We start from the raw sequence: 27,395 nt of genomic DNA, 5'->3' as shown, positions 1-27,395 counted from the left end.
CATGGGCTCTGGGTTACCTCCAATGGGGGTGTGTGTGTGTGGGTGTGTGTATGGCCTGCTGCATGTGAGGTGCTGTACACGGACACAGTCGCAGAGGACAGACATGTGTCCTCTGAGTCTCTGGGCTGGGAGGGCACACCTCAGGACCTGCTGGAAGGTGCTTGTGGGGTAGACGGAAGTGCCTTTCAAAGTAGACCTACTTGGGTTCCAAACCTGGCTCCATCACCTACTACTCAATGACTTTCAGCAAGATATTTCACCGCTTGGAGCCTCAGTTTTCCCATCTGCAAATCGGGGCTAATTATGCCCACTTGTTGGGAGGGTCGGGAGGGTCCTAGACAACCAATATGAGACACATAATGAGCCCTCCGAAGTGGGAGCAGCTGCTATGCTCTTTGTGGAGTGCAGCCCACCAGCCTCCACTGGGCGGAAGAGCCTTGCAGAGAAATCAAGGGGCCAGAGGAGTGAACGGGGCAGAAAGCAGTGGGTGCGGGTCTTGGTGACATGCGCGACGGCGGGCAAGCGTGAGAGGAACACGAGCTACCAGCGCCTGAGGGACGGGAGGTGGCCGGGAAGGTGAGCAAAGGCCCAGGTGGCTGGTTGGTGGCTGTCCCTGGGGGCCTCAGAAGCGGCAGGAGCCAAGGAGGAGCTGGAAGCTGAGTGGCAGTGCCTGCAGCCTGGGTGGCACACGAGGTCGCCAGGCGGGAGCGAAGGAGCTCAAGACACAGACCTTTGAGTTGAGGCACCCGGCTGACGGGCTTCCCTGGCAGACCAGCTGCAGGCTGCTTTCCAGAAGGTTCTGGAAGATCAGTCTCTTTTGTGTCCTCGCCCTCAGAGGGGCTCCGGGGCTCTTGCTCCTCTCCAGGGGCCCCAGGAAGTGCAGTCCCTTCCAAATCCACCTCCGAGGGGGGTCCCTGATCCTTCTGCAGGTTGGCTGTGATTTCCACGTGGAATGTGAACTCAGGGGACCCGCCGCGCCCTTCTCCCGGGGGCCCCTCGCTGGGCCCGTCGGGCTCTGGGACCCGGGTGTCTGCAGACGCTTTAGAGAGGAAATCGACAGGAAGCGGGATGGCACCCCCGGCTGGGGACCCCGGGGTTCCAGGGGCTTCTCCGGAAACTGCCTGCGGAGCTGGCCCGCCTTGGGTCGGGGAGACCTGGGAGGGCGGGGAGTCCTGGGGCGAGGACTCATCAATGTCCCGGTCTTCATCCACCTCCTCACCCCCCTGCCTCTCTTTGCTCTGTGCCCCCTTCAGAGGCAGCCCCTCCTGGGGCAGGCCTCCCCAAAGCTGGCACTCTGGTGGCTCGGAGCCGCGGCTGCCACCCTCTGCAACCTTAGGTTCTGTCCCTGAAGACTGGCGTGTGGCCTCTCTGGGGCCTGCGAGCAGCGTGGGGGCCCCAAGCATGTCAGATGTGTGCTGGCGGGTCAGCCCTGAGTTCCCCGGCTCCACAGCCTCACCTCCATGGTGGCCCGGCTCCCCGAGGAAGCTTGCCTGGACAACCTTGGAACTCCCAGGCTCCGTCTGCTGACGTCCAGGGGAGGGGGGCTTTGGAAAGGCCAGGCCCTCCTCAGCCCGCTGCCCTGGTTTTGGTCCCCACTCCCAGTGGGGCTCCTGAGGGCCTCCTGGTGGAGGAGGCGCTTGGCAGACGGGATGATGCTGGGAAGGGCGAGAGGTCGCCAGGACGGGAGCTTCGGGCTCTTTCTCCCCCAGAGGCAGCTTGGAGACCCCAGAAGCTTCTTGGCCGTGTGCAAGCTGGACCTGAGAGCTAAGCCCATGGGCCAGAGGCCTCTCAGACGCTTCCCTCTGCTGACCCGGAACTCTCCTCTCCTCTGGGTTTGAAGAGGCAGCAGCAGCAAAAGGTTAGCAAGAGCAAGTTAAGTGTTTTAAGAGAGGGACACATGTTTGAAAGAAAAAAAGGACGTTTAAACAGCATCTCAAGCCCACCTAACAAAGGAAAAGGAGCCCACGCTCTGAGCTCACCCATGTTGCTTTTCTTTGCTCAGAACGTAACAGCTCTTGGTAAATCTGCCAACAGTTAGCTGGGTGACCATGGGTGAGCACCTCCTGTCTTTGAGCCTCAGTTTTCTTATCTGTAAAAGGGGAGCTTAGACCAAGACCCCGTCTAGTGCTGGTGTTAATCCTCTGCCTATGTTGGGTCTGGCTGGGCTCCGAGCATCCTGCCATATCCGGGGCTGCCTTAGGCTAACTCCACCAGCAGCAAAAACTTGTCCTCCTCTCCAGGGACTGTGAGCCTCCTGAAGACTCTGGCCTCTACGTGGGACCTGGATGGGGTGCAGGGAGGGTCTCCTTTCCTCTCCTTCTCTCTCTGGCCCCCCCTTTTGCCCAATAAAACCAGCAGGTACCTGTAAACCCACCCTGATAGATTTGGAAAACCCCAAATGCATCATAAGGCTCAGTCTTTACTAACTGACGTGCCATGAGACCTCTACAAACAGAAACACGGTTCAGGTTTGTCCAGATTGAGGATTATGAACAGCCTTCTGCTCGAGGTGAGGTGACCACCGTGGCAGTTAAGGTGGTCTGCACGGCACAGACGTGGCCAGCCCCGTGGGATGACTGCTTCGCCCCTGTCACACCACCTCCCGTGTGCCAGCCCGGTGGATGGGGGGCACACTTCCCTTTTTTCTGCTTCATTCATGCCGCATTTATGTGAAGTGTTAGTCGCTCAATCGTGTCTGACTTTTTGTGACCCCATGGACTGTAGCCCACCAGGCTCCTCTGTCCATGGAATTCTCCAGACAAGAATACTGGAATGGGTAGCCATTTCCTTCTCCAAGGGATCTTCCTGACCCAGGGATCAAACCTGGGTCTCCTGCATTGCAGGCAGATTCTTTACCATCTGAGCCACCAGAGAAGCCCTGCATTCACATGAATCCCTCCTTAAAATATCTGTGTATTGAGGACAGGAGATTTTTTTTCTATTGGTTCTCCTAATATCCTATATTTTTTCTAACTCCCAACTCTTCAAACATCCTACCTAGTTCCAGGACAACTTTGCAGCTCTCCTCTAAATAAACCCTGGAACTCCAAAGGATTGAGGGTCTTGGAAGAGAAAGAGACTGGATGAGGGGAGGGGTGGGAGGTGGGGAACACAGGGGTCCACACACATGGCTAACACATGATGGTCCCTCTGGTCCCAACTCGAATCAGAGTCTGTGGAGCTGCCCAGCAGCCCCTTATCAAAAGGCCAGCTCTCTCAGCTCCTACCCCTATGCTGGGGCCATGAGTTCATGGTCTCAGTTATCTTGTGTTCCTAGCATAGCCCCAGAGCCTGCCATGTGGCCAGATCTACACGTGATGTCATCAGGGAAACGAGCCAATTTCTGCCTTCTGAGGGGTCTGCAGGAGACTCTCTGGGGCCCTTGGTGAGTCTTGGGGATGAACAGACCAAATGACAGAGATGCAAGAAACCAGCTGGCAGGAGGCAATCTGAGCCTCCTCACCCCAACTCTTTCCCAACCCACCGCTCAACAGACCTGAAGTGGCAGCAGCTACTGGTCCCTACACCTCTCATCAGGCCAGGTCTCCAGCACTTTCTGGAAAAATCTTTCCTCCCAGAGCTCCCTAGACATTGCTTGTGATGTGGATGTTACTGTTACACTGCAGGGCTTTAAAAGACCCTGACTGAAAAAGAGACCAGGGCACCAAACCTGCATATTAAACATACCCTGAAAAGTTATCAATATAGGATAGTACAGCATGTGTGTGTGTGTGTGTGTGTGCGCGTGTGTGAGGAACCTGCCATCATGCTATTACTCTCCTGGAGGAAGGAGCTGGGCTGGGAGAACATTCTATTCAGCTCCCAGAAGACTGAAAAGTGCTCAGTAACTACTGAGTTGGCCAAAAAGTTCATTTGGGTTTTTTCATACCATCTTATGGATATCATGAAAAATATGCAGTATTTTTCAAGCCAAGACTAAAGGTAGTGATCATCAGGGGTGGGTCCAAGGTAAGCAATATTTGGAGAAACACAGTTGGGTGGCCTCAGAAGTGCAGATGAATTGTGTCCCCACACTCCCTGGGAGGCCTGGTCCTGGTGACACTCCCGGAAGGAAGGTCCACTCCTGGCGTGAGCAGGGTGTGGGATGGGCAGGGCCCTCCCCACACCCTGCTCCTCTTGGCCCCTCGCAGCTCCATCCTGAAACATCTTTGCTCTCTTAGTCCTTCATGGACACAGGCTGCCAGAGATTTTCCTTCTGCCGCAGGAAAACAAGGAAGAGAGAAGAGCTGTGCTTCTGTGTACATGGTTCTTCCCAAATCTGATTGCTTTAGCACAAAACAGACTGCAGGTCTGTGGCAGTGAGATATTTGTGGATCGCCAGGGTGTCTGGATTTCCCAAGGCCCCACTGGAGGGAGCTGGGCTTGGCCATTTGGATCAGCAGCTCCAGATGAGACATTAAACACTGGCCTGGGCAGCACAGAGGTAGAAACCTCCACATGTGCGCAGATTTGGTGCCAGCGTCCCACTGCAGATGCTCCCTGGTGTTCGTCTATGTAGCTCTATGATACTAAGCCAGTGCTGGGAAAGTTAAAAATTCAGTTAGCCCCAAAGTAAGGTTTCTAGGAGAGCTGTTGGCCTGATCTTTTTGTTCCACGGAATATGTTTCAGGGACATGGAGACATAGCTTACGATAAAAATTTGTAAGAAAAACTCAAACTCACTTCTTTTTATGGAAATAGATGGCCATTTCCAGAGGTTATAAAAACTTCTCATTTTACCTAAAAGCTAGAAATAATGACCTAAAAGAAACAGGAGGCAAGATTCTATTTAACACATAGACTGAGATTCCCTATTTATAATGATTATCGCTTCTACTATTTTTTTGAAGCTCTATGTAAGCCTAAGAATGAAAACACGTCTTTCCACGCTGTGTGAGATGAGAAACACTAGCACGCTATGGGGCAGAGAACCCTGGGAGTCACAGAAATGTGTCGTTAGGCTTCAAAGCACCTCAAGGAGACATTTCTTCAGGGCCCAGAGTCTCCCTAAAGCCAGATGGCTCAGCGGCAGTGCTAAACACTGAACAAATCCCAAACCACTTTGTGGGGAAAAGACCAGTGACTTCCCAGCTCTCTTACAGTCTAAAAGCTTCCACATTATACAGCAGACTCTCAAGTTCATTTATGCAGCCAATGACAGAAAACAAAACTCAGCTAGGTTGTACTGGAGGTCTCCATTTCCAAAGATAAGGAATCTCTAGGATTTACAATTTAAGTTCTTAAAAACATTTATGCTCAGTGATCATACGAAACTGTTTTTCTTAAGCACAGTAATTTTGGTCCCTGAGAAGAAAATCACAATAAAATCTGAAGGCTGCACAGAAGAAATAGTTTGGTGGCGACAGAGTTGAGGCTTTGCTCCGGGGATGGGCCAGAGGGCCGCCCACGGGGAGAATCACTCATCAGACACATTTGTGTTTCTGTTGGTCACTGATGCTCGAGTTCCCAAGCTGGGCGAGGCCAGCAGCTTTCAGAACAGCAAACACACTGGGAAGGACTCAGAAATGACTAGAGAGAGCAAAAGCTCTTCCTCTACCTGAATAGCCCACCTTCAGTGAAAAACCAGCTCCTAAAGATCTGGACCCTGGAATTCAGGCCCAGGTCCAAATTCTCTTCTCAGGGCACGGTCCATCTGAGTGTTGCCACCCCCTCTTCCCAACCCCCCATGTCATGTGTGGCAGGCAATACCAGCCCACTGACCTTGGGTCACGTGTCCGGCAGCTTGGTCTTCCAGGTTGGACGTGTCGCCAATGCCTGCTTCTTCAGCTGGTTTGTGTGTCAGCAAATGAAGAGGATAAAAAGCAGACACAGTTATTGTTTGCTAGAAACAGAGCTCCCTGCCCCTCCCAACAGGTTTCTGAAGTGCTGTACCTCTGGCTCTTTTGTGCAAACGTGACTGCTGGGGATGTGGATGAAAACAGTCCACTAAACACCGCCCACCCCCAGCGCCCACACACCTTCAGGCAACACAGTCCGGTAGGAAAGGCCTTCCCCACAGTGGGCCCTGGGTTCTCAGTCCCCGCTCGATAAAGACACAGGACAGGGAGGGCGAAGAAGCACTCTGTTGCTCAGCCACTGCTGTGGAGCTGTGTCCTGGTGGAGGCCGCCCTCCCAGCCCCGTCAGCGCTCCTAGGGGAGCCAAAGGTGCAGGAAGGACTAGGTGTGTGGGCCGTGGAGTCTGGCTGGGGTTCCAGCTCAGGTGCCGCCATACTTAGCCTCTCTGAGCTTTAGTTTCCAACTCTAGAACCCCAAAGTGATAACATCAGCCTGTCTTGTAGGAGAGCGTTGAGGGTTCATACGAAACTGTGTGCACGCGTTCAGCAGCGTCTGGTACATGGTAGGAGCCCCCTAGAGGTTCAGTTTCTTTTCTCCAAACAACTGGGCAAACCCCTTCAACTGCCTGCTAAGAATAGGTGCCATCTGATTGAAGGTGGGTGGTAGTGTCAGTGAGCAGTTTTGGGGGTATCTTGGGCTCCCACTTAGGGAGCCCACTGTCCCTCCCGAACAAAAAAAAGACTGAGACAAACTCCTGATCATGTCATCAATGGTACCAAAGTCGGTAAGCTTTCATACAACGCCAATTTCTGCATCTTGAAGAAATGGCGAGATCACTGCAGGACAAAGTGTATGAGTGTCCAGAAGAAAGACCCTCTAAGGCAAGTTGGCCACACACTGACATGGGTGTGACCCCACACCTCAGGAGGGCCAACATGCCCTGATGGACAGGGACAGGGAGGCCACCAGCCTGAGAAATGCGCACCAGTGGCTGGCTGGGCCATCAGTTTTTTCCTCCCAGACCTGCGATGACTCAGTCTCTACAACTAAATCAGAAATGCCAAGTTAGCACCTCTTGCCATGCAGGCCCACCACAGAGAACATGGAGGATGCAAAGGAAAGACTCTCTGGGTCACTGGACAGGTGTATGACGGCCTGATAAGACACCCAGCCCACTGGCCTGCCCAGGGCCACTGTGGCGAGGGGCAGGGGGCTGGCAGTGGGCTCGGGCAGCTTCCCCATTGGCAGTTCCTAGGCAGAAACACCTCTGCATGCCCTGCACGCTGATGCTGTACAGCCCGTGAGGTCTAACAATGATAGCTCCATGTCACTTGACAAAAGATGTCTGTCAGGGAAGCACTGCTCTGAGCGTAGGTTTGGTCTGAGTTTCTGACAAGGTTACAGAAGAAAGGCCCAGGGAGACAGCAAATCACCAAACCAGCTACACGGCATGGAGTCCCTAAGACAGGACACCAGGCAGCGTGCCGATGACGTCACTGCCATGGCTCTGGGAAGCCCATCGCTTTCACACACCAATGTGGTGTCGTGATACCCTGGTCCTGATGCAAATTAGAAACTGCAGGCTGCTGGTATCTCTGACACCCCTTGATCCCAGCAAGAGAGATGCTCAGAGAAGCCAGAGAGAGGGAGGGTGTGAGCCAGTGGTTGGGCCATCACCAGCCTATATGGCTTCTCTGCCTCCCTGGAGCCCCAAGATAGCTCCATGCTCACCCTGCAAGGCAGGGACACCTGCAGGGGGATGGCTGCACTGCACTCCCAAATGGACCTCCAATGGGAAGTTTCACAGAACCAAGATACAACAAAGACACGTGCCCAAGTGCAGTGCTCGACTAAGGCATGTTAGTCACTCAGTCGTGTCTGACTCTTTGCGACCCATAGACTGTAACCCACCAGGCTCTTCTGTCCATGGAATTCTCCAGGCAAGAGTACTGGAGTGGGTAACCATTCCCTTCTCCAGGGGATCTTCCCAACCCAGGGACTGAACCCGGGTCTCCCACATTGCAGGCATATTCTTTACCGTCTGAGCCAACAGGGAGGCCTGAAACTAAGGTACATATTGTTAAAGCCACCAGCAGAAAAAATGTCCCCTCAACTCTAAAACCTCCCACTTCATTCAGGATGTAAAAGGGTGGAGGGGGAGAGAATTTTAAAGGAGGATTTCTTTAGAGAGAGCAGCTTAGGGTGGGTGGGGTAGTGGCTACCTGTCTGCCTCCCATCTCAGTCCCACTGAAAGGATTTCAAGGCACCAGGTGGAGACAGGTGGTGTGTGTCCCCTAGGGTTAGGGACGTGGTGGAGGGCTATCAGAACTCCACCTGGGGAAACTCAAAGACAGGCAGGCTGGCCCTGCCTTGGTTGGGGAGCAAAGCCCGGGGCTGTCTGCATATGCGTGGTTTGTTCAGGCAAGGAACGCCCATGTCCCCCGTGGACCTGTGGTGGGCACAGGGCAGCCATAGTGGAAGGGGCACCTCAGGCCATGTCCGGCAGGGCCACCGATGTGAGCAAGCCAACCCTGGCAGAGGAGAGATGAGACAGATCTTCAGACCCCAAGGGACCCAAGAGAGAGGAATGTCTGCTGGAATCGAGAGCAGAGGGAGAGAACTTCAGGAGGACGATGGGGATGGCGGGGGACGGGGGTATCTGGAAGAATTCCAAAAACCCCACAGGGAAAGACTCAACTTGCAACACCTGCAGAAACTGCGAGGCGCCAGCTCATAGCAGCCCCAATGCAGGAATAACTTCCCTGCCCCCCTCCTGGTTCTCGCCCCTCTCCAGTCCCAGAGAGGAGGACCTGCAGCTTTGAGTGTTACCCTGACTGGACATTCCTTTTTTAAAAATTCATTGATTATTTTTGGCTGCTCTGGGTCTTTGTTGCTGTATGCAGGTTTTCTCTAGGTGTGGCGAGGGGCAGGGGGCTACTCTCTAATTGTGGTGCTTGGGCTTCTCATTGTGGCGGCTTCTCTTGCTGCAGAGCACCGGCTCAGTAGTTGCGGCTCTAGAGCACAGGCTCAGGGCATGGGCTTAGTTGCTCCAAGGCACGTGGGAATCTTCCCTGACCAGGGGTCGAACTGTGTCCCCTGCATTGGCAGGGGGGTTTCTTAGCCACTGGATCACCAGGGAAGTCCCAGACTGCACATTCTCATCAGCATTTGCAGACTGGGTTGTGTGTTGGTGGAGACTAAAACACTTGATAATCCAGGAGTGATGGCAAGTCAAGAGTTCCCTAGAGTTTTTGTCCCAGGCGGAAGAAGAGCTTTGCCCACTGAAAAGTTATAAAGTGACAGTGAGAGACAAAAGTCAAGCTACCCGTGATCTCATCCTGCGAGTCGTTGGTTCCATGGCCTTCAAACGACCTTCACTGTCAAGGACGAGGCCTGTCAGTATCCAGAATGTCCCCCTCCATTCATCTCTGGAGAGCAGCTTGCAGAGCGGAGACTACTCGGAGGAGCGGGTGGCGTTGCTTGGCCCCTGCCCGGCATCCTTAACCCACACGGCTGGGGACAAGGCTGCAGACTTCCCAAACAGCTGCCATTGAGCCCCACCTTCAGGAAGGAAAAGAACTCCTGCCGGGGACATTTCCTCACTCTCCACTGCTGCTGAAACACCATCCAGAGCTCGTCCTGCATTTCTTGCTGAGCACCGTCCCCATCGCCAAGCCAGTGGCTGCAGTCATGCCTAGCCCAGGGAGGTGGACGTGAAGGAAGTGACAGCCAGAGCTCCGGGCTCTGCTCACTGTTTCCTAAAGGCCCGGGCAGCTCACAGTGACTCTGGCGGTCCCGAGTTCAGTGCTCTTTCTGGTCAATGCCCCATCTGGGCTGCTCCCCATCATCAATGTTGACAGGACAGTCTCATCACGTCTGTTCTATGCTGATACGTTTGAAAAGATCGTCCTAAAATTGGATGCTAGAGTACATCACTGAGTTCCTGGGGGGTTATCCAGTTACAATCCTCCAAGATGTGGGTGGGCCATCTGGATGCTGTGACACACTCAGGTGCTCCCCGCAGGGAGCTGTTTACCCGCTAGGAAGTAACCTTGTCGCTGGGCAGAGTCCCAGCAGGACCGTGGACTGACCTCGGCCACCAGCCTGCCTCCAAGAACTCTCTGGAGCTAAGACAAGGAGAGGAGAGGCTGGAAGGAATCCAGAAGGTTCTCTATCCTCCAGGAGACGGGCAGGCAGCGATGGAGGCAACAGGACATCAAGCTCAGAACAACCCGAGATTTCGGGAGGCTGGCATCCACCCGCATTCCCACCTCATTTGGAGACGGGCAGAACCCCACGCACTCCCATCCTACAGCTGGGGAGCCCGGCACCCAGCCCCCAGAGCCACCCTCACCTGCGGTTCCTTCTGGGATCTCCGCGGGGGCCTGAGCGGCCGCCTGCTCACCGGGGGCTCCCTCATCCACTAAGGGTGCTGTCGCATCTGGAAACCGCCAGAAGTGGAAACCACCTTAGGGGCTGGGACGGGCCGTGCCACGCCCCTCACCTTGCGCTCTTTGGGGATGCAAAGGTGCAGGAATGCGGAGGCAGGAAGGGGACTCAGCCACATGCAAAAAAGCAACCCCACAAGGCAGGGCCCAGAGGCGTGCTCCCGCTTGAAATCTCCCCAGGAAAACATGAATACTCTGTCCAAGAGGCAACAGCTTATGAGACAACCGAGCCCTCTACCAGGAAAGCCAGAACAGCCCCCCTCTAAACACTGCAGCGAAAGGGACTTCTGGTCGCCAATATTTTTAAGGAAGAAACGTTGAAAATCAGGTGAGTGGTCACAGATGTTTGATCCTTACAGCAGTGCAGAACAGGAGAAGGCAAACTCTGCAGTCAGGGCTGGAGGCTACGGTTCTGCTGGGAGCCCGGCTTTGGGCAAGTCCTTTGTCCTCTTAGGGTCTCAGTTTCCTCATCTGCAAAATGGGAGGTGCCTTGACCTCCAAGTTTTCTTCCAGTTCTAATCCCCCAGTAGTCAAGTATGGATGTGAGAGTCGGACCACAAAGAAGGCTGAGCACCGATGAATTGATGCTTTTGAACTGTTGGTGTTGGAGAAGACTCTTGAGAGTCCTTTGGACAGCAAGGAGATCAAACCAGTCAATCCTAAAGGAAATCAACCCTGAATATTAATTGGAAAGATTTATGCTGAAACTGAAGCTCCAATACTTTGTCCACCTGATGCAAAGAGTCGACTCGTTAGAAAAGACTCTGATGCTGGGAAGGATTGAAGGCAGGAGGAGAAGGATGAGATGGTTAGATGGCATCACTGACTCGATGGACATGAGTCTGAGCAAGCTCTAGGAGATGAAGGACAGGGAAGCCTGGCCTGCTGCAGTCCATGTGGTCGCAGAGAGTCAGACATGACTGAGCGACTGAACAACAACATTAATTCCCCTGTCTCCTGGAGCCCATGACCCTTGGTTATAAAGCACAGACCCCCCTGGGTGGCAATGAACAGGCCGGCTCTGTTTGAGGTCAGGTGCTTGACAACAGGCCGACAGATGGATCCACCTTCAGAGCAAAGAGGGAAAGATTCACCACCAGGAGTTGCTGTCAGTCTCTTATCAAGGTGAATGCTTCCAGATCGGCATTCCTCCCTGAGCAAATGTACTGGCATACTACCAAACCATTCTGGGCAAACAGGAGGAGGTGTCAGCTTTAAACGCTTTCCAAGAGCCTGAGTCAGGTTCGTCAATTGGAGTCCTTTTTGTTGTGGTTGTCTCGGGAGCAGCCTGGCAGAGCTCCACCCCAGCAGCTCCCCGCCATTCCCCAAGCCATGAGAGCTGAAGCTCTTGAGACCCTCACACGGACAGGATCCAGAATGTAGCAAGACGTGGTAGGAAGATTCTTCCAGAATAAAGTAGATTTGGAAGGCTGGCTTAAAATTTGGCATGAGTGCTTCAGGACTTTCTCAGGGCACTAGGCAACCTGTAAAACTGTCTGAACAGGATCAGCAGGCTATGTCTTGCATCACTGGCTCTAAGAAGGAGAGCAAGGAGCATTTGGTCTGATTTTCTCTTCACTAGGAGGCTGAGAACCTTGGAGGTGGTGGGGAGGGGAAGAAGGGGAAGGGCCACATCCACTATATCCTTATACCATCAACTGGCAAGGAACTTGACAGCCACTTTCTGAATTCATCTAAAGGTGGACGCCTGGGGAGATGCTGGGGCCAGGTTCTCACCAAAGTCATGGGCAGGGCCCAGGGAAGTGCTGCGACTAGAACCTTGGGGAGGATGGAGAGATGGAGGGGCATACTCTGCAGACTAGTTACTCAAAAGCCATTCTCAATGCCCCTCTCCCTTGATTTTTCCTATGAAGGAAGCTGAAAGGCACAATACTCAATGTTTTAGCCTGCCTTACAGCCAGAGAGCATCAGAAAACCCAGTTCCTGCCAATGAGACATAAATGGAAGTTGGTCAGGTGGGGTATGTAGAAAAACTCTTTCTTTCCTAATAAAAAGGGAACATGTTTGGTTTCCGGGCTCTTTCGGTCACTTTGCTTTGCTACTTTCTTCTTGTTTTGTAGATAGATGTGATGCCTGGAGGTGCAGCAGTCATTCTGTAACCGTGAGGCAATAATCCAGCCATTAAAGATGGCAGAAGATAAAGACAGAGAGCACTGATGACACTGAGGAGCTGCTACTCGAGTCCAGATGTTTTATTATGTGAGACAAATAAACCTCTTCATATATATGCCACAGTGAGTTGGGCTTTCTGTTACCTGTGATCAAATGTAGTCTTTTTTTTTCTTTGGCTGTGCTGGGTCTTCCTTGATGCACGAGGGCTTTTTCTAGTTGCTGTGAGCCAGGGCTACTCTCTAATTGCAGTGCACGGGCTTCTCATTATGGCAGCTTCTCTTGTGGCTCATGGGCCCTGAAGTGTGGAGGCTTCAGTACTTGTGGCACACAGGCTTAGTTGTCCCGCATTCCCATGCGGGAATGGTCTTCCCGGACCAGGGATCGAACCCATGTTCCCTGCATTGGCAGGCAGAATTTTTACAACTGGACCACTAGGGAAGTTCCTCAAACATAGTCCTGACTGATATGGATGGAAAGTAAGAGAAGACGGTCCAAGGAACACCTCAGGAAATACATCAGAAGCTTTATAATAATAACCTAGATACTGAATGTCTACAGAAGACAGGTTAGAAAAGATGCGCTGGAGCTAACACCATGGCCAAAGTCCAGAGGCCCAGGCCCAGCTCAAGAAATGAAGGATACTAAACCAAGAGCAGTCCCAAAGTGTGAGCTTGGAGATGTGCGCTGACCTACCCTTTCCTGAACCAAACCACTGCTCGGGGACCTGGTGGCTCATGGGAGAAGTGTGGAGAGGACAATGGACAAGCAGCGGGGGCTTTGTGGAGCTGACATCAGGCCCTGCTCTGCCACAATCCCAGCCTGTTCAAGTGTGGCTGTCTTGAAGCTCACCCATGATGAAGCTGCCCATCCCTGGCACTAGCGAGCAAGGCATGAAGACAGAGCATGGCTCCCACAACACTTGGGGCCCAAGCCCCATCCACAAAGCACTGAGTGGGCATATCTCTCAGCCAGGGGCAGCAGCAAGTGCAGCCAGGAAGGGTGGCACGTATGAGCTGGCATGTATGAGCTCAAAGCATGGCTAAGCACAGGTTGGAGCATGGAAGGAGCTGTTTGAATGAAGCCGTGAGAGAAGGGGGGCCCCACCTTCCGCCGTCGGAGTGCTCTTAGCATCAGAGGTTTCAGAGCCTGGTTCCTCAGATCCATCATCGGCCGGGGTCTGCAGGGGAGACTCTGGAACATACACAATGAACCCCTCAGAATGGCTGCCTCCCTCCGCCCCCAATTTCGACTTCAGAGGAACTGGGGGGCAGTGTCTTTTGGAGCCGAAATCACCCAGTATAGACCCCAGATGGATGGACTGTGGTCTCGTGATAATACCAAGAAGGGGACCAACCCCACCCCCACCCCACAACTGGGCCCCCACACCAGGGTCATCAGGAAAAAGGCACGTGACATTTACCTGTTCTGGGGCAAGAAGAGAAATTGCCTTTTAATTAGCTTGTGGTTCCAACTGAGACAAAGGCTCTGATATTGACAAATGGGCAGCAGACCCCAGAGAGCTAAGCCACAAGTAAACCTGGGGCTTTGTCTTTCCTTACCGGAGAGGTTCACGGGAGATCATGGCCATGAATTCACGACAAGTAAACCCTGGGAAAACACTCAGAAATCGAACTGCTTCCTCTGCAGAGAAATTAGCTCAGGGCAGACATGGGACCTACTTCTAACCGGACACTGGGCTGCGTCTCCCAGTCCTGCCCAACAAACCTTGTCATACCTGAAATGTCAGTCATCACTATTTACGGGAAAACTGCCCGACCAGACTCCAAAGCCAGGGGACCTCGAATGGACTCAGCAAAAGCCACGCTACCTGACAGGGGAGGGGGTGGGGTGGGGTTGGGGAGCCCTGGAGTAGAGGACAGGGAACCGGCTCTGCCCGAGGCAGACCCCAGAGGTGAAAAGAGGCAAGTGGTGTTCCAGCACACTTTGGGGTCAGACACCTCGAACCCTCTGCTGGAACGCCATCCCTGAACACCCACCCTGGCTGCACTGATCCAGCCAAAGAAGCACTGATTCTAAAGAAGCTTCCAGTCCTGAAGCTTGGGAAAACCTGCCAACTCCCTCAAGCAGGCTTTGGACACATGGTGAGGAATCATCTGCAGACTGTCTGCTGGGCCTTTGTGTGTGTGTGTGTGAGCTGAGATTCTTTTATTGGTATAAAATCACAACTTCACATCTATCACTTTAACCACAATTCAGTGGCATTAAATACATTCACCACGCTGTGTAACCATCACCACTATCTATATCTAAAACTTTTTTCATCTTCCCCAACAAAACTCTGTACCTATTAAGCAATAACTCTCTCTCCCTCCCTCCCAACCCCTGGCAGCCTCTATCTACTTTTTGTCTCTATGAATTTGCCTCTTCTAGATACCCTATAAAACTGTACAACATTTGTCCTTTTATATCTGGCTTATTTCACAAAGCATAATATTCTCAGGATCCGTCCATGTAGCATCTGTCACAGTGTCATTTCTTTTCCTGGTTGAATAACATTTCATCATATGTATATGATGAAATATGATGATATACCACCATCTTTTGTTTATCCGTTCATCTGTTGATGGACACTTGATTGTTCCAGCCTTTTGGCTATTTTGAATAATGCTGCTATGAACAATGGTGTACAAATATCTGTTCTAGTTCCTCGTTTCGATCCTTTTGCATATATCCTTAGGACTGAAATCGCTGGATCGTGTGGTAGTTCTACATGCAATTTTTTAGAAAACCACCAAACTGGTTGCCACAGCTGCTGCATCATTAACACTCCTGCCTGCAATACACAAGGGGTCCAATTTCTCCACATCCTCACCAACACTTGGCATTTTCCATTTTTTAAATTATAGCCATCTTCGTAAATATGAAGTGGTATCTCATGGCAGTTTTGGTGTTGTCTGCTGGGTCTTATTACCCACCAGCCTCAACTGCCAAAGCACAGGAGCCTACAGGTGTGATGGTGCCTCAAGCATTTGCCCCCCAAACACCCCTCCCCCAGTCCATCCCCAGCCTGCCACTGTGATCATCCGCATTATCCATGTTGAATTTTTTGTATGGTGGGAGGAAAGGTGGAAGAGGCCTCTTCTGACTGTCTTAGTTGGAAGATCTAACAAGTTAACTCATTAACACCTTTTAATTCACACGGGTGCTCTGTTTTATTAGTTAACCAACTTTCACCCACTTTGCAGCTCTCTTTGGCTCCACCTAATCCTATTCCAACTTTTAGCATCTACTCAGATGCTCTCTGTTCTAGTATTTTACATGTGGTTTCTTGTCATTATTCAAAAAAGTCTCTGTCACCTATCTGAAATGTTGCTTGTAAAGTGCACCTTCTGTCAAGTCACACCTTTCACTCTCCATATAAAAATAATTCCTTCTAAATCCTTAGTAGCAAGAACAAATTTGAGGAGAACTCTGAAAATCTCTTAGGTATCACTTGCTTTCTTGGCAAGTATATTGTTTGAGTAAGTTTGTTTAGACTATCTTCAAACACTTTCACAGCAGTGACAAAAAGGTTAGCAACTTAAAATCTGCATGTATGTATTATATATTTACACATATATCTGTTTTAGCACAGACCTTCCAATGACATTTTATGTTAAAAGAACTGAGGAATTTCAGCAACTGTACTTTAAGCACCTCTAAGGCACAAAATAACTTGGTAAACTTGTTCTTACTTTATAAATTGAATTATTAGATTTACAGAAAAATTGCAAAGAGAGAACAGAGGATACCCCATTGCCAGTTTCCCTAGTTATTAACATCCTACATTATTATGGTACATTTGTTTCAACATGATACATATTTTTAAACTTATTAAACCAGGTCACCCTAAATAGAGCATCATTTTTCACTGGCACAATTAATTCACCTGGGGCAGAATTCAGTATGTTAGGATCCTAAGTTGGATGCTCTCCCACGCTAGTGGTAAAGAACCCGCCTGCCGATGCAGGAGATGTAAGAGACACAAGTTGAGTCCTTGGGTCAGGAAGATTCCCTGGAGAAGGAAATGGTAACCCACTCCTGTATTCTTGCCTGGAGAACTCCATGGATAGAGGAACTTGGTGGACTACAGTCCATGGGATCGCAAAGAATTGGACACGACTGAAGGCGACTTAGCACACGTGAAGACTTCAGGAACTGAAGTTCCAGGGGGACTTGGCTGAGAGTGACCAGAGGCAGAAACAGCTGGTGTAGAGTGAAAGGCTATACTGGCCCCGTGACCTCAGAGAGGAAACTGTCATCTGTAAACTAGGGAGGGTAACCTCCGTCCTCACTGGTTACTGTGAGCAGTGCCTGAGACGTTGTTGGCCGAAGCCCTTTGCCAGCTGTTTAGAGCTCTACAAAAATGCCTGCGTCGTCCTTTTAAGCAAGCCCCGTTATACGCAGGGCGCTCATGCTTGTGCTCAGTCGTGATCGACTGCAGCCCGTCAGGCTCCTCTGTCCGTGGCATTTCCCAGGCAAGAATACTGGAGGGGGTTGCCATTTCCTCCTCCAGGGGATCTTCCTGACCCAGGGATCGAACCTGTGTCTCCTGCACTGGCAGGCAGATTCTTTACCACTGAGCCACCCAGGAAGCCCCGTAAGTAATTATATTCTTTACCACCCAAATCAGGACACTTGAAAGTGAAAGCAGCAATACTGCTAATGAGGCAGAAGAGACAGTGGGCTCAGGTCCTCAGCCTGGGGAGATCCCAGGGCCCAGCTGCCCCCAACCCTCCACGGGGAGCTGAAAAGTAGCGGCTCTGGCCTGAGTCAGGCTTCGGCCCGGGAGAGGTCAGAAAGTAATTCTTGCCACCATTTGGTTCCTGACACCGGGAAGGGAGGTTTGGGCCAATTGGGACCCCTAGGTGGAGCAGGCATTCCTCCCCACCTCCCACCCTGGTACACCCCTCACCCAGAGCTTCAGGCTGGGGGCTCCCAAGAAGGCCAGAGGGCAGCCTCTGAGTTCCCAGGACAGTCCATGCCTTCCCTCAACTCCCCTAACTTGGAGCCCTTTTGTCTGATTCCCAAGCTCTGCCTCCAGTGTGTTCTCTGCCTAAACAGGTACAGAGAAGTTAGCCTTTGAAACAAGGGTCCCCAGTGAGTCCTGAAACATCTCCAAGATGGGAATGATGGCTCTGCATGCTTCCCCAACCCAGGGCTCCTCCTGGTGACCCTGCCTCTTCCAGGGACCCTTCTCCGATGGATGTACCTGGAAGAGGTTCCCTCCCACCTTGGAACTCCAGCACTCCCATCCGCCACCCCACACCCCAGGCTGCAAAGTGTTTTTATTACTTGCAGCATTTAAAGAGAAAAGTAGACAGCCATTTTGTCTGCTTAGAAATGGGTGTGGAGGACAGGGACCTAGTCTCTCTTACCCTGCTCTGAGGGCTGCTCCAGGGAGCACTGGCCACCAGGGACACTGTGGGGAGAAGGGCTCCTGGCAGCACAACCCAGTGCTCTGTGGGCCAGCCTGCTGCTCCTGGCACCAACATGGGGATTGGCATTTGGAGCTGGAAAGAGGGCTCTGTGTGCCCCACGGGGCTCCCGAACTAGGTGGGGATGAGAGGCAGAGAAGAGGCCAAGCCAATTTAGCTAAAAGGCTATATTACAGAACATCTAGAAGTCGATGCGGTTTAGTACTATAGGTTCAACAATAGGAAACCCAGAACTGATCAACTCTGGCCAAATAGGGACCTTACACGCCTATTAAGGAAGAGAAAAAAAAAATAATGTATAAAGTCATGCATTTTAAAATATATATTTATTTATGTTTATTTATTTATTTGGCTGTGCCAGGTCTTAGTTGTGCATGTGGGGTCTAGTTCCCTGACCAGGGATCGAACTCAGGCCCTCTGCACTGGGAGCAAGGAGTTTTAGCCACTGGACCACCAGGGAAGGCCCTAAAGTTACGTATATTGCATGCTAATGAATTCTGCTGATTTATAGGTTCATGGATGTGGCTAAAGACTCAACAGATTGCCCTTGTATTAATTAGACTGACAAGCCCCCTGCAGTCTTTGTCACAATACATCTATGCATTGTGGCAAACTCTCCTTTGCAAAGGCAGATTTTCAAAGAGCCTCACATTTTGAGTTCTGTGGGCTCATTCAAATGAATGAGGTTTCAAATCTATGGATAATCTAAAATAATAAAGTATTTAAAACTCCTTTAAAAATCAGGATGCAAACCCCTCCTGCCAGCTCTTTCCAAAGCAGTAGGGCTGGCTGTGATCCCCAGGGTGCCTGGCAGGGCTGTGCACTAACCTTTCAGGCCGGGGTCCATGTCACCCTCCTGGTCTTGCAGGGTGTAGTCCCCCTGAGCATGATCTTCCATCACGTCGAACTCCTGGCGGGGCTCAGCCATCCTGGTTCAAGGCCCACCTGGGGAAAGAAGATGGGAAGTGAGGGCTGGATGCTGTGCTCAGGCTAAGTGCTGGGGTGAGGGGAGGCGGGACAGGGAGACAGAAGTGCCCCTCCCCACTTCATGGAAGGTAGATTTCTGCCTTTCGTTTCCCTTCTCCAACAAGTAGAGTACCCAACCTCATCTGTGGAGGGGTATCTCTGCTGAAGTGTTATTAACATGCATGTGTGCACTTTTCATTCACCAACAGCACATCAGTTCATATCCAAAACCACCGGCTGGGCAGGTTCAAGGGGCCTAATTTGTTTCTATGCCCAATGCTCTTTCTACTTCATGATAGAGTAAATGCTGCTGACCAGTACTTGGATGGTTTTCTGTTTTTGTATTTTGCAGAGAGGGAAGGCATTGGCTGGGCAGTGCCAGTAAGGAAAAGGAGGTGCAGAGAAACAATGTGATTGCTCAATCACACCCAAGTGTTCTGATGCCCCAGCTCTGAGCCAGGTGGCCCCACTAGGGGTCAGAGTGGGGCTTCCACTCACCTCATTGGATCCCTTCAGAAACCTTATGTGTGCATTCCGAGGGCTGGGCTAAGTCCCTAACAGGGCGCAGTGTGAATCTGGGGCTAAGGAGCAGCAATGCATGTCCTCCCCCAAAAGCCCTAGCCTAGACTCAGCTTCAGCTCAACAAAGCCCACCAGAAACAACTTCTTAAAATCAATTTTTATTGGAATACAGTTGATTTATGATGTTGTGTTAGTTACTACTATACAGCAAGGTGAATCAGTTATAAATATACACTTATCCCCACCCTTTTGGTCTTCCTTGCCATTCAGGTCACCACAGTGCATTAAGCAGAGTTCCCTGTACTGTTCTTCTTAGTCTTGCATTCCTATACACTAACAATGAAAGATCAGAAAGAGAAACTAAGGAAGCAATCCGTTTTACCATTGCAACAAAAAGAGCAAAATACCTACAGATAAACTTAGGAGGCAAGAGGCCTGTGTGCAGAAAACTGCATGACGCTGATGAAACGAAGCAAAGTGGCCCTGACAGATGGAGAGATGGCCGTGTTCCTGGATCAGAAACTACCATTTAACCATCCTCTGTCCACACTGGCTTTTTGTTCTGTACCCCATGGCTTACAGGACCTTAGTATCTAGACCAGGGATTGAACCCGGGCCCCCAGCAATGAGAGCTCAGAGTCCCAACCATTGGACTGCCAGGGAATGCCCTGCCCTCGTCTTTACTAAGAATATTTTATTCTTTATCTTAAAATAACTCATAAGCTTGAATTTCTGAATTTTTGAGTATGCCCTTTTGCTTTGGTTCATTCATGCTACTCTGGTGGATTATTCTAGGTTTTACATTGTTATCTCTGTAACTTGAGTCTTTTTTTACTTTGACATCTTCCTTTTAAATTATCTAATTATCTCATAATTCATTTTCTACTTTATATTTATCATATTTGAAACTCCCCTGTTCTAGTTGCTTTTACTTCCTGCCTTTAAACTTTTATAATTTTAATCCTTTAAAATTTAAAGATTTAAAAAATTCTTTTAAAATCTCAGCTGTGTTTTGATTTATTTTACATGTTTATTTTATTTATTACATATATATATAAAGACACGTAATACATATATGTATTAAAATACATGTAATAAAACATATCTAAATAAACATTTATTTATATGTATTTATTTATTGTATTATTCATTTATTTACTGTATATATTTATTGCATTGATTTATTGTACATATATTTATTTAAATCCTTACATTGTTTCATTTTTTTACTTTGAATTTTCACTCTAGATTCATGTTGGTGTTTCACTTTTATGTTAATTTTTTGAGATAATTTTATACTTGTAGAAAGATTGTAAAAGTTCCCCAGAGGGTCATTAACCTTTTGTAATCCCTTTAAAATGTATTTCCCTATTATCTTCCATTTTTCTAATCTTTTAGGTGACTTAAAAAAAAGTCACTCCTTTTTATAATTGTAACTTTTATCATTTTGCATAATTTTAACCTAAATCTAACCTTTAATTTTTATTTTTAAAGTTTGGGCTGCCATTTCCCATTCTTTGTTTTCATTTGTTCTTACCTTTCTTCTAATTTTGTTTGCATTCTTTATTTTTTACTTTTTGACTGTGTCACACAGCTGGTGGGATATTAGTTCCCTGATCAGGGATTGAATCCACGCCCCCTACGGCAGAAGCGCAGAGAGCAGAAGCACAGAGTCGTAACCACTGGATAGACAGGGAAACCCCTGCATTCTTTACTTTAAATCTCTAGTTTTCTGTTATAATTTGTTAATAGTTACCCTCTCACATTTCTGATCTAATTCTACGGCTGTTTTTCAGTGGCTGTGGGTGAGCTGGTAACACAAGCTGATGAGGGCAGGGCCCTTCTCCTTCCTGCCTCCACTATACTAGCTCTGGCCTCTGTGATCAGTGAGTAAAGTCTGCCACGGGCAAGGTGTGGAGGGCGGACTTGATGTCATGTACTGTCTAAATGTATTATGAGTTGCAGAATGTTCTCACCTCTGAAAACTATTGCACAATGTTGGGCTACAGGGTGGGAGGGTCCACCTGGGGCTGACCTTCCACGTAACACTTGACTGACGTGGGTGGAGGGGACAGCCAGGCTTCTGACACTGTGCTTATACCAGGTGGCCACTGGCATATTCACACCCAGCTCCATTTCTCTCCCTTCTAGGCAGGACATGCTGGTGTGGGTGTCTGAGCTCCCTTGTCTCTCCATTATGTAGGATAAGAAGCTGGGATGGCTTGAAGTGAAGTGAAGTTGCTCAGTCGTGTCCGACTCTTTGCAACCCCATGGACTGTAACCTACCAGGCTCCATCCATGGGATTTTCCAGGCAAGAATACTGGAGTGGGTTGCCATTTCCTTTCCTTCTCCAGACCCAGGGATCGAACCCGGGTATCCCGCACTGCAGGCAGATGCTTTACTGTCTGAGCCACCAGGGAAGCCCTTGGGATGGCTTAGGAGGGTTCTAAGAATGAGGTCAGTGAGACCTCTTCTGGGTGTAGGCAGAGGGTGGGAGGCCTGGCCCCACTTTGGCAGCCACTAGGCAATGGCACCCCACTCCAGTACTCTTGTCTGGAAAATCCCATGGGTGGAGGAGCCTGGTGGGCTACAGTCCATGGGGTCACTAAGAGTCGGACAGGATTGAGCAACTTCACTTTCACTTTTCACTTTCATGCATTGGAGAAGGAAATGGCAACCCACTCCAGTGCTCTTGCCTAGAGAATCCCAGGGACGGTGGAGCCTGGTGGGTTGCCGTCTATGGGGTCACACAGAGTCAGACATGACTGAAGCGACTTAGCAGCAGTAGCAGCCTATACAGAAGGGGTCCCTTTTCATTCTGACTTGAGGTCCCTGACCCTCAAGGAGCTCTTGGAGGAGGCTCCTGAAGCTGAATATCTCCAAGCCTTTGATATCCCCCCAAGGACGAGCAAGATGTTATCCTGGGAAGATCCCAAGGCTTAGGATTTGGTGGTGATATTCTCTACCCTGAGATATGCTGATGGTCTGTTTTCCTTAGAAAGCCCCCAAACATAAGAACCCCTGTGCTAAGAGGAACAAATTTCATTACCCAAGAAGTCAACGACTGCTTCCCACCCAACCCTAGGAAGCAACACCTTCTTTACCGCCTCCTAATGAAGTCTGTCTCGGAACTTGCCTGGTCACTGCCAACTGCTAGTCCCTGAGACTGATCCATGAGTCACCTCGTCTGCTGACTCACCCGGAGCCCCACCTGGGAACAGTGACGACAGCCCAGAAGCACAAGGCCTCCCAAACTGGCTGGAGATGCTTCCCCTGGCCCAGGTGAGCCAGGCCAACCAAATCAGTTCACCCTGTTCAACCTGCAGCTGGTTTTAGTGAATACTCCAGGGGGCGCTAGTGGTAAAGAACCCACCTGCCAGTAAACAGGAGACATGAGAGATGGTTGCTCATATTTTAAAATCATGGGTTTTGGGGACTTCCCCAGTAGTCTAATGGTTAAAAACTTCGCCTTCCAATGCAGAGCATGTGTGTTCGATCCCTGGTCAGGGAAATAAGGTCCTACATGTCTCGAAGCCCAAAAACCAAAACACATAAAACAAGAAGGAATATTGTAATAAATTCAATAAAGACTTTAAAAATGGTCCACATCAATATGTATACTTAAAGCTGATTCATGTTGTATAGCAGAAACCAATACAATATTATAAAACAATTACATTCCAATTACAAATAAATTTTTTTAAATGGTCCACATTGAAAAAAAAAAGACAAACTTAAAAAACATCATGGATTTTGGAGAAAGCCGCTCTTCCCACAAAGCCTGGGAAATATGAGGAGCTAGGGACCCACACACGCAGTAGCTCACCACTCTCTGCACATCACTAAGTCCCAAAGCCCATACTCTAGTTATGCCTGAAAAGATGGGCTCACTGATGAACGCTGTCTTCTGATTATTCAGTGCTGCCGCCCCAGCCCTCCTGCTGAGCTTCCCCACCGCCCAAGTACTCGTGTCCCCATCTGTCAGCTCATTCCTCTGCACAAAGTGAGGACGGCAAAATGCACCAGGTGGCAGCCAGAATCAACACAGGTCTGATCATAAGCATGAACTCCAAGTAGACCCCAGTGACCTCAAAGGTATCGAGATGGTACTTAACAGGCAAACTCGGCATCAGTGAAAGTCGAAGCAGTGTTTGTGCAGAGTGAACCACTTTCCCTTTGGGCTTCCACTCTATTTTCCAAGGTGATTCCCACCCCCCTGGCTTATGTCCAGCTCAGAGGGGCTGCCCTGGTCCCTTCCCTGCCCATCTGCACAACGGATGGGATGACACATGTGATGTGGTGGCTGCTTTTCACTCGGATGGAGTCTGGAGGTGGGCAAAGTGGCCAGTGTGGACTTTGTTCACGGGCATGAGCAGGGAAGCATCAAAGAGGCTCTCTAAGGTCACTTGGGCAGTGGTTGGCAGGGCCAACTGGACAGGTAAGAAAGGACTGTTGGCAGGGAGGTGACCTCACTGGTCCAAGCAAACAGCAAAGAGGCTGGAACCCAAGTGTAGGCAGAGGGCATGGAAAGGAAGGGATAGATCCAAGAAGTGTATTTTAGACAACATTAGACTGGGTTTCAAAATTGGGTTGGGGTCAGAGAGAGAGATCAGAGTCCAGAATTACACTAGAGATGGGGGCTTGGATGGCTGGGAAAGAGGGAGGGGGTAACACAGTCAGAGGGAACAACATCAGGGGCTAAAACAGCTGGTCAACAAGAGTGGGTTCTGTCTGTAAAATATCACTGCTCAAAAGAATCCCCCGCACCTCATTTTACTAACTGGTGATTGATTTGATTTAATAAGTTCTAGAAAATAGATTCTGCTCTCCCTATTGATTTCCATTAAAATTTTTTAAGTATTCAAGTTTTATTTCTGTTTATTTATTTTAAAATATCTTTTGGCCTCGCTGCATAGGATGCAAGATCTTAGTTCCCTGACCAGGGATTGAACCTCTGCCCCTTGCAATGGAAGTGCAGAGTCCTAACCATTGGGCCACCATGGACGTCCCTATAATTTGAAATTGTTATGGGATTTGAAGGGTGGTGCTAGGGATAAAGAATCTGCCTGCTAATGCAGGAGACACAAGAGATGCAGGTTTGACCCCTGGGTCAGGAAGATGCCTTAGAGTAGGAAATGGCACCCCACTCGTGGCTCAGATGGTAAAGCGTCTGTCTACAATGCGGGAGACCCAGGTTCGATCCCTGGGTCAGGAAGATCTGCTGGAGAAGGAAATGGCAATCCACTCCAGTACTATTGCCTGGAAAATCCTATGGACAGAGGAGCCTGGTAGGCTACAGTCCATGGGGTCGCAAAGAGTAGGACACGACTGAGCGACTTCAATCAAATATATCAATCTAGTATCCTTTACATGGAAAATTCCATGGACAGAGGAGCCTGGTGGATTGGACATGACTGAGAACTTTCACTATGGATTTGAAACAAATGGATCTACAATAGAACAGTATTCCACTTTAGTTTGAGGTTAAGAGTCATCAATTTGTTTCTGCAAAGGACCAGATAGTAAATATTTTAAGTTTGTGGGCCGTGCCTTCTGTTACAACTACCCACCTCTGCTGCAGGGAAGTAGACATTGGTAATAGATGTATAAATGAATGAGCATGGCTGTGTCTCAAAGTTTATTTCCGGACACTGAAATTTGAGTTGCATAAAATATCATGTGTCACAAAATATTTTCCTTGAAAATGTAAACGCCATCCTTAGCTAACATCAGACCTGGCCTGCGGACCATAGTTTATGGACTCCTGCTTCTGGCTTTTCCAGTACTTATTCTCCTCTCTCTCAATATATATATCTGTAGTGAAGTTTTTTTAACATTGTACATTTTGGTCTCCTCCTATTTTCTGTGTGAATTTTTGCAGTGATGTTGTTTTTGGTTTGTTTGTTTTTATAAATAGTATTGTTTCTTAGATTAATTTTTTATTTTTGGCTGCACGGGGTCTTTGTTGATAGGAGTGGGCTTTCTCTAGTTGCGGCAAGTGGGGGCTATTCTCTAGTTGAAGCTCAAGGGCTCTCACTGCAGTGGCTTATTCTGTTGTGAAGCACAGGCTCTGGGGCATGGGGGTTCAGTGGGGCAGCACACGGGCTCAGTAGTTGCAGCTCATGGGCAACAGAGTGTGGACTCAGTAGTTGTGGCACACGGGCTTAGTTGCCCTGTGGCATGCGGGATCTTCCCAGACCACGGATCTTCCAACTGGTGTCCCTTGCATTGGTAGGCAGATTCTTAATCACCGGACCGCCAGGGAAGCCCCCTGACATTGAGTTTTCTTCAGCTGCTTCCAGAGGTTTCAGGGCAGGAGCAGGAGAACTAAGGATCATTCTGGGGCTTGAGGCAGTGCCGCTCTGTTCTGGGGACTGGGGGCAGCATCTGTGGTATAAGCCCGTGTTATGAGTCAGGCTGCCTCAGCTCCATGGAGCAGATGACAAGGCAGTGAGTGGGTCTCACTACTCTGGTTCCAATGATCCCCCACTTTCCTACCACCAGCACCACCCAGCAAAGCTGGAGAAAGTCAGAGACACTAAAAAGAAGCTGAAGGAATTACAAGGAGAAATTAAATCATCCTTAAAAACACTGGCTACTATTATATGCAAAATAAACCATGAATCTCAAGTGCCAATATTTTCCTTTGGGATAAAAAGTGGAATGCATGGGAAGACCTCTCTAAACAGGGAGGCACCCCACCCCTGCCCCTCATGCCAACTCCAGGACAGCAAATGGCCTTAGGTTCATGGACCTCCTGATTCAGTGAGGCCACCAGAGCTCTCTCTCCAACTCATCTGGGCTGGGCCACTTGCTCCTTGCGAATGCTTTGGTACCAACACGTCATATTAAGAAAGACAAGTCCAGGGGACTTCCCTGGTGGTCCGGGATAAAGAATCTGCCTTCCAATGCAGGGGACGTGGATTTGATTGGTTTAGTCCCTGGGTTGGGAAGATCCCCTTGAGAAGGGAATGGCAGCCCACTCCAGTATTCTTTTTTATTTATTTATTTGGCTGTACCTGGTCTTAGTTGCAGCATATGGGATCTACTTCCCTGACCAGGGATTGAACCCAGGTATCCTGCATTGCGAGCTTGGAGTCTTAGCCACTGGACCACCAGGGAAGTCCTTGCTCCCGTATTCTCGTCTGGAGAATTCCCTGGACCAGAGGAGCCTGTAGTGGGCTACAGTCCATGGGGTCCCAGAGAGTCAGACACTGCTGAGCAACTAACGCTTTCACTTGCACTAGAAACTGAGATCCCACATGCCTCAGGGCAGCAAAGCCCGCGTGCCATAACTAGAGAAGCCCGCGTGCCGCAGCGAACACCCAGCACAATGGAAAATAAAGACGAGTCAGAGTTCTAGAGCGTCTGTGAGAGGCTACTCAACATAAGCAGAAAATAGAACCCAGAGGAGGATGTTCTCTGAAAGTAAAATGAAGTAGCTCTTCTGAGTCTCCAGACAGACGCTGAGTATGAGAAGGCAAGCCTCTTTGGGTGGGACCTGTCTGGGTCACTTGTGAACAGATGAGGAATCTGGGAGGGAACCCACCCAAGGTCACACAGCCGGGAAGAGGCGATGCCAGGGTTCAAAGCCTGTGTCCTGACGGAGCACTCAGCAACCCCACTGCCAGCTCTTCCAGCCAGGACCATCAGGCCTCGTTTCCCATCGTAGCCGCACAGGTCTGGTGTGTGGAAGCAGCACCTGTCCAGGGCTCACACCCCGAAGCTGTGACCTAGTCACTCCTCCCAGCCCCCTGCATGTCACCCAGTGACCCCGAGCTCCTTTCCTGCTCTGACATTTTATTCTAAGTGGATAGATTAGGTCTGTGTCCTCTGTCTCGGGAGCCCTGGGAGGGTTGGTCACAGGACAGCAGGGGTCTCTAGCCCAGGCCTGGCTGAGGGGCGGGGGGCCCTGTCATCCCAGCGGAGGGTCTGTACACCCAGCCCTGCCTCCCTCCTTTCCCACCGTCACTGATGCCTGGCGTCTTCCTCTGTGAGATCCAAGGGCAGAATGACTTCTCTGGGAGAACTGGGCAAAGAACACATAAACCAGCTGACAAATGGTACAGCTGCACATCAAAGACAGCAGACT

The 27,395-nt window shown here is 50.0% G+C and overlaps 1 protein-coding gene across 19 annotated transcripts in view; it reads right to left on the bottom strand.

The window, feature by feature from the left end:
• Positions 1-27,395, bottom strand: part of MAPT (microtubule associated protein tau) — a 123,953-nt gene that overhangs the window by 34,875 nt on the left and 61,683 nt on the right. For 7 of the 19 annotated variants that reach the window (XM_027517439.1, XM_027517438.1, XM_027517437.1 and 4 more), the window contains 5 exons: positions 18,644-18,760; positions 13,482-13,568; positions 10,151-10,237; positions 5,722-5,787; positions 731-1,039 (listed from right to left, as the gene is read on the bottom strand). In XM_027517439.1, coding sequence (XP_027373240.1) covers positions 731-1,039; positions 5,722-5,787; positions 10,151-10,237; positions 13,482-13,568; positions 18,644-18,743 — 649 coding nt within the window. In that variant the 5' untranslated portion in view covers positions 18,744-18,760. The remainder of the gene's footprint in view (positions 1-730; positions 1,040-5,721; positions 5,788-10,150; positions 10,238-13,481; positions 13,569-18,643; positions 18,761-27,395) is intronic. The other 12 variants (XM_027517447.1, XM_027517450.1, XM_027517451.1 and 9 more) reach the window with 5 other exon arrangements.

This window comes from Bos indicus x Bos taurus, chromosome 19 (genome assembly GCF_003369695.1).
Source record: "Bos indicus x Bos taurus breed Angus x Brahman F1 hybrid chromosome 19, Bos_hybrid_MaternalHap_v2.0, whole genome shotgun sequence".
Taxonomy (NCBI): Eukaryota; Metazoa; Chordata; class Mammalia; order Artiodactyla; family Bovidae; genus Bos; species Bos indicus x Bos taurus.
The sequence above is the reverse complement of the archived record's forward strand: the minus strand, read 5'-3'. Positions and strand labels throughout refer to the sequence as shown.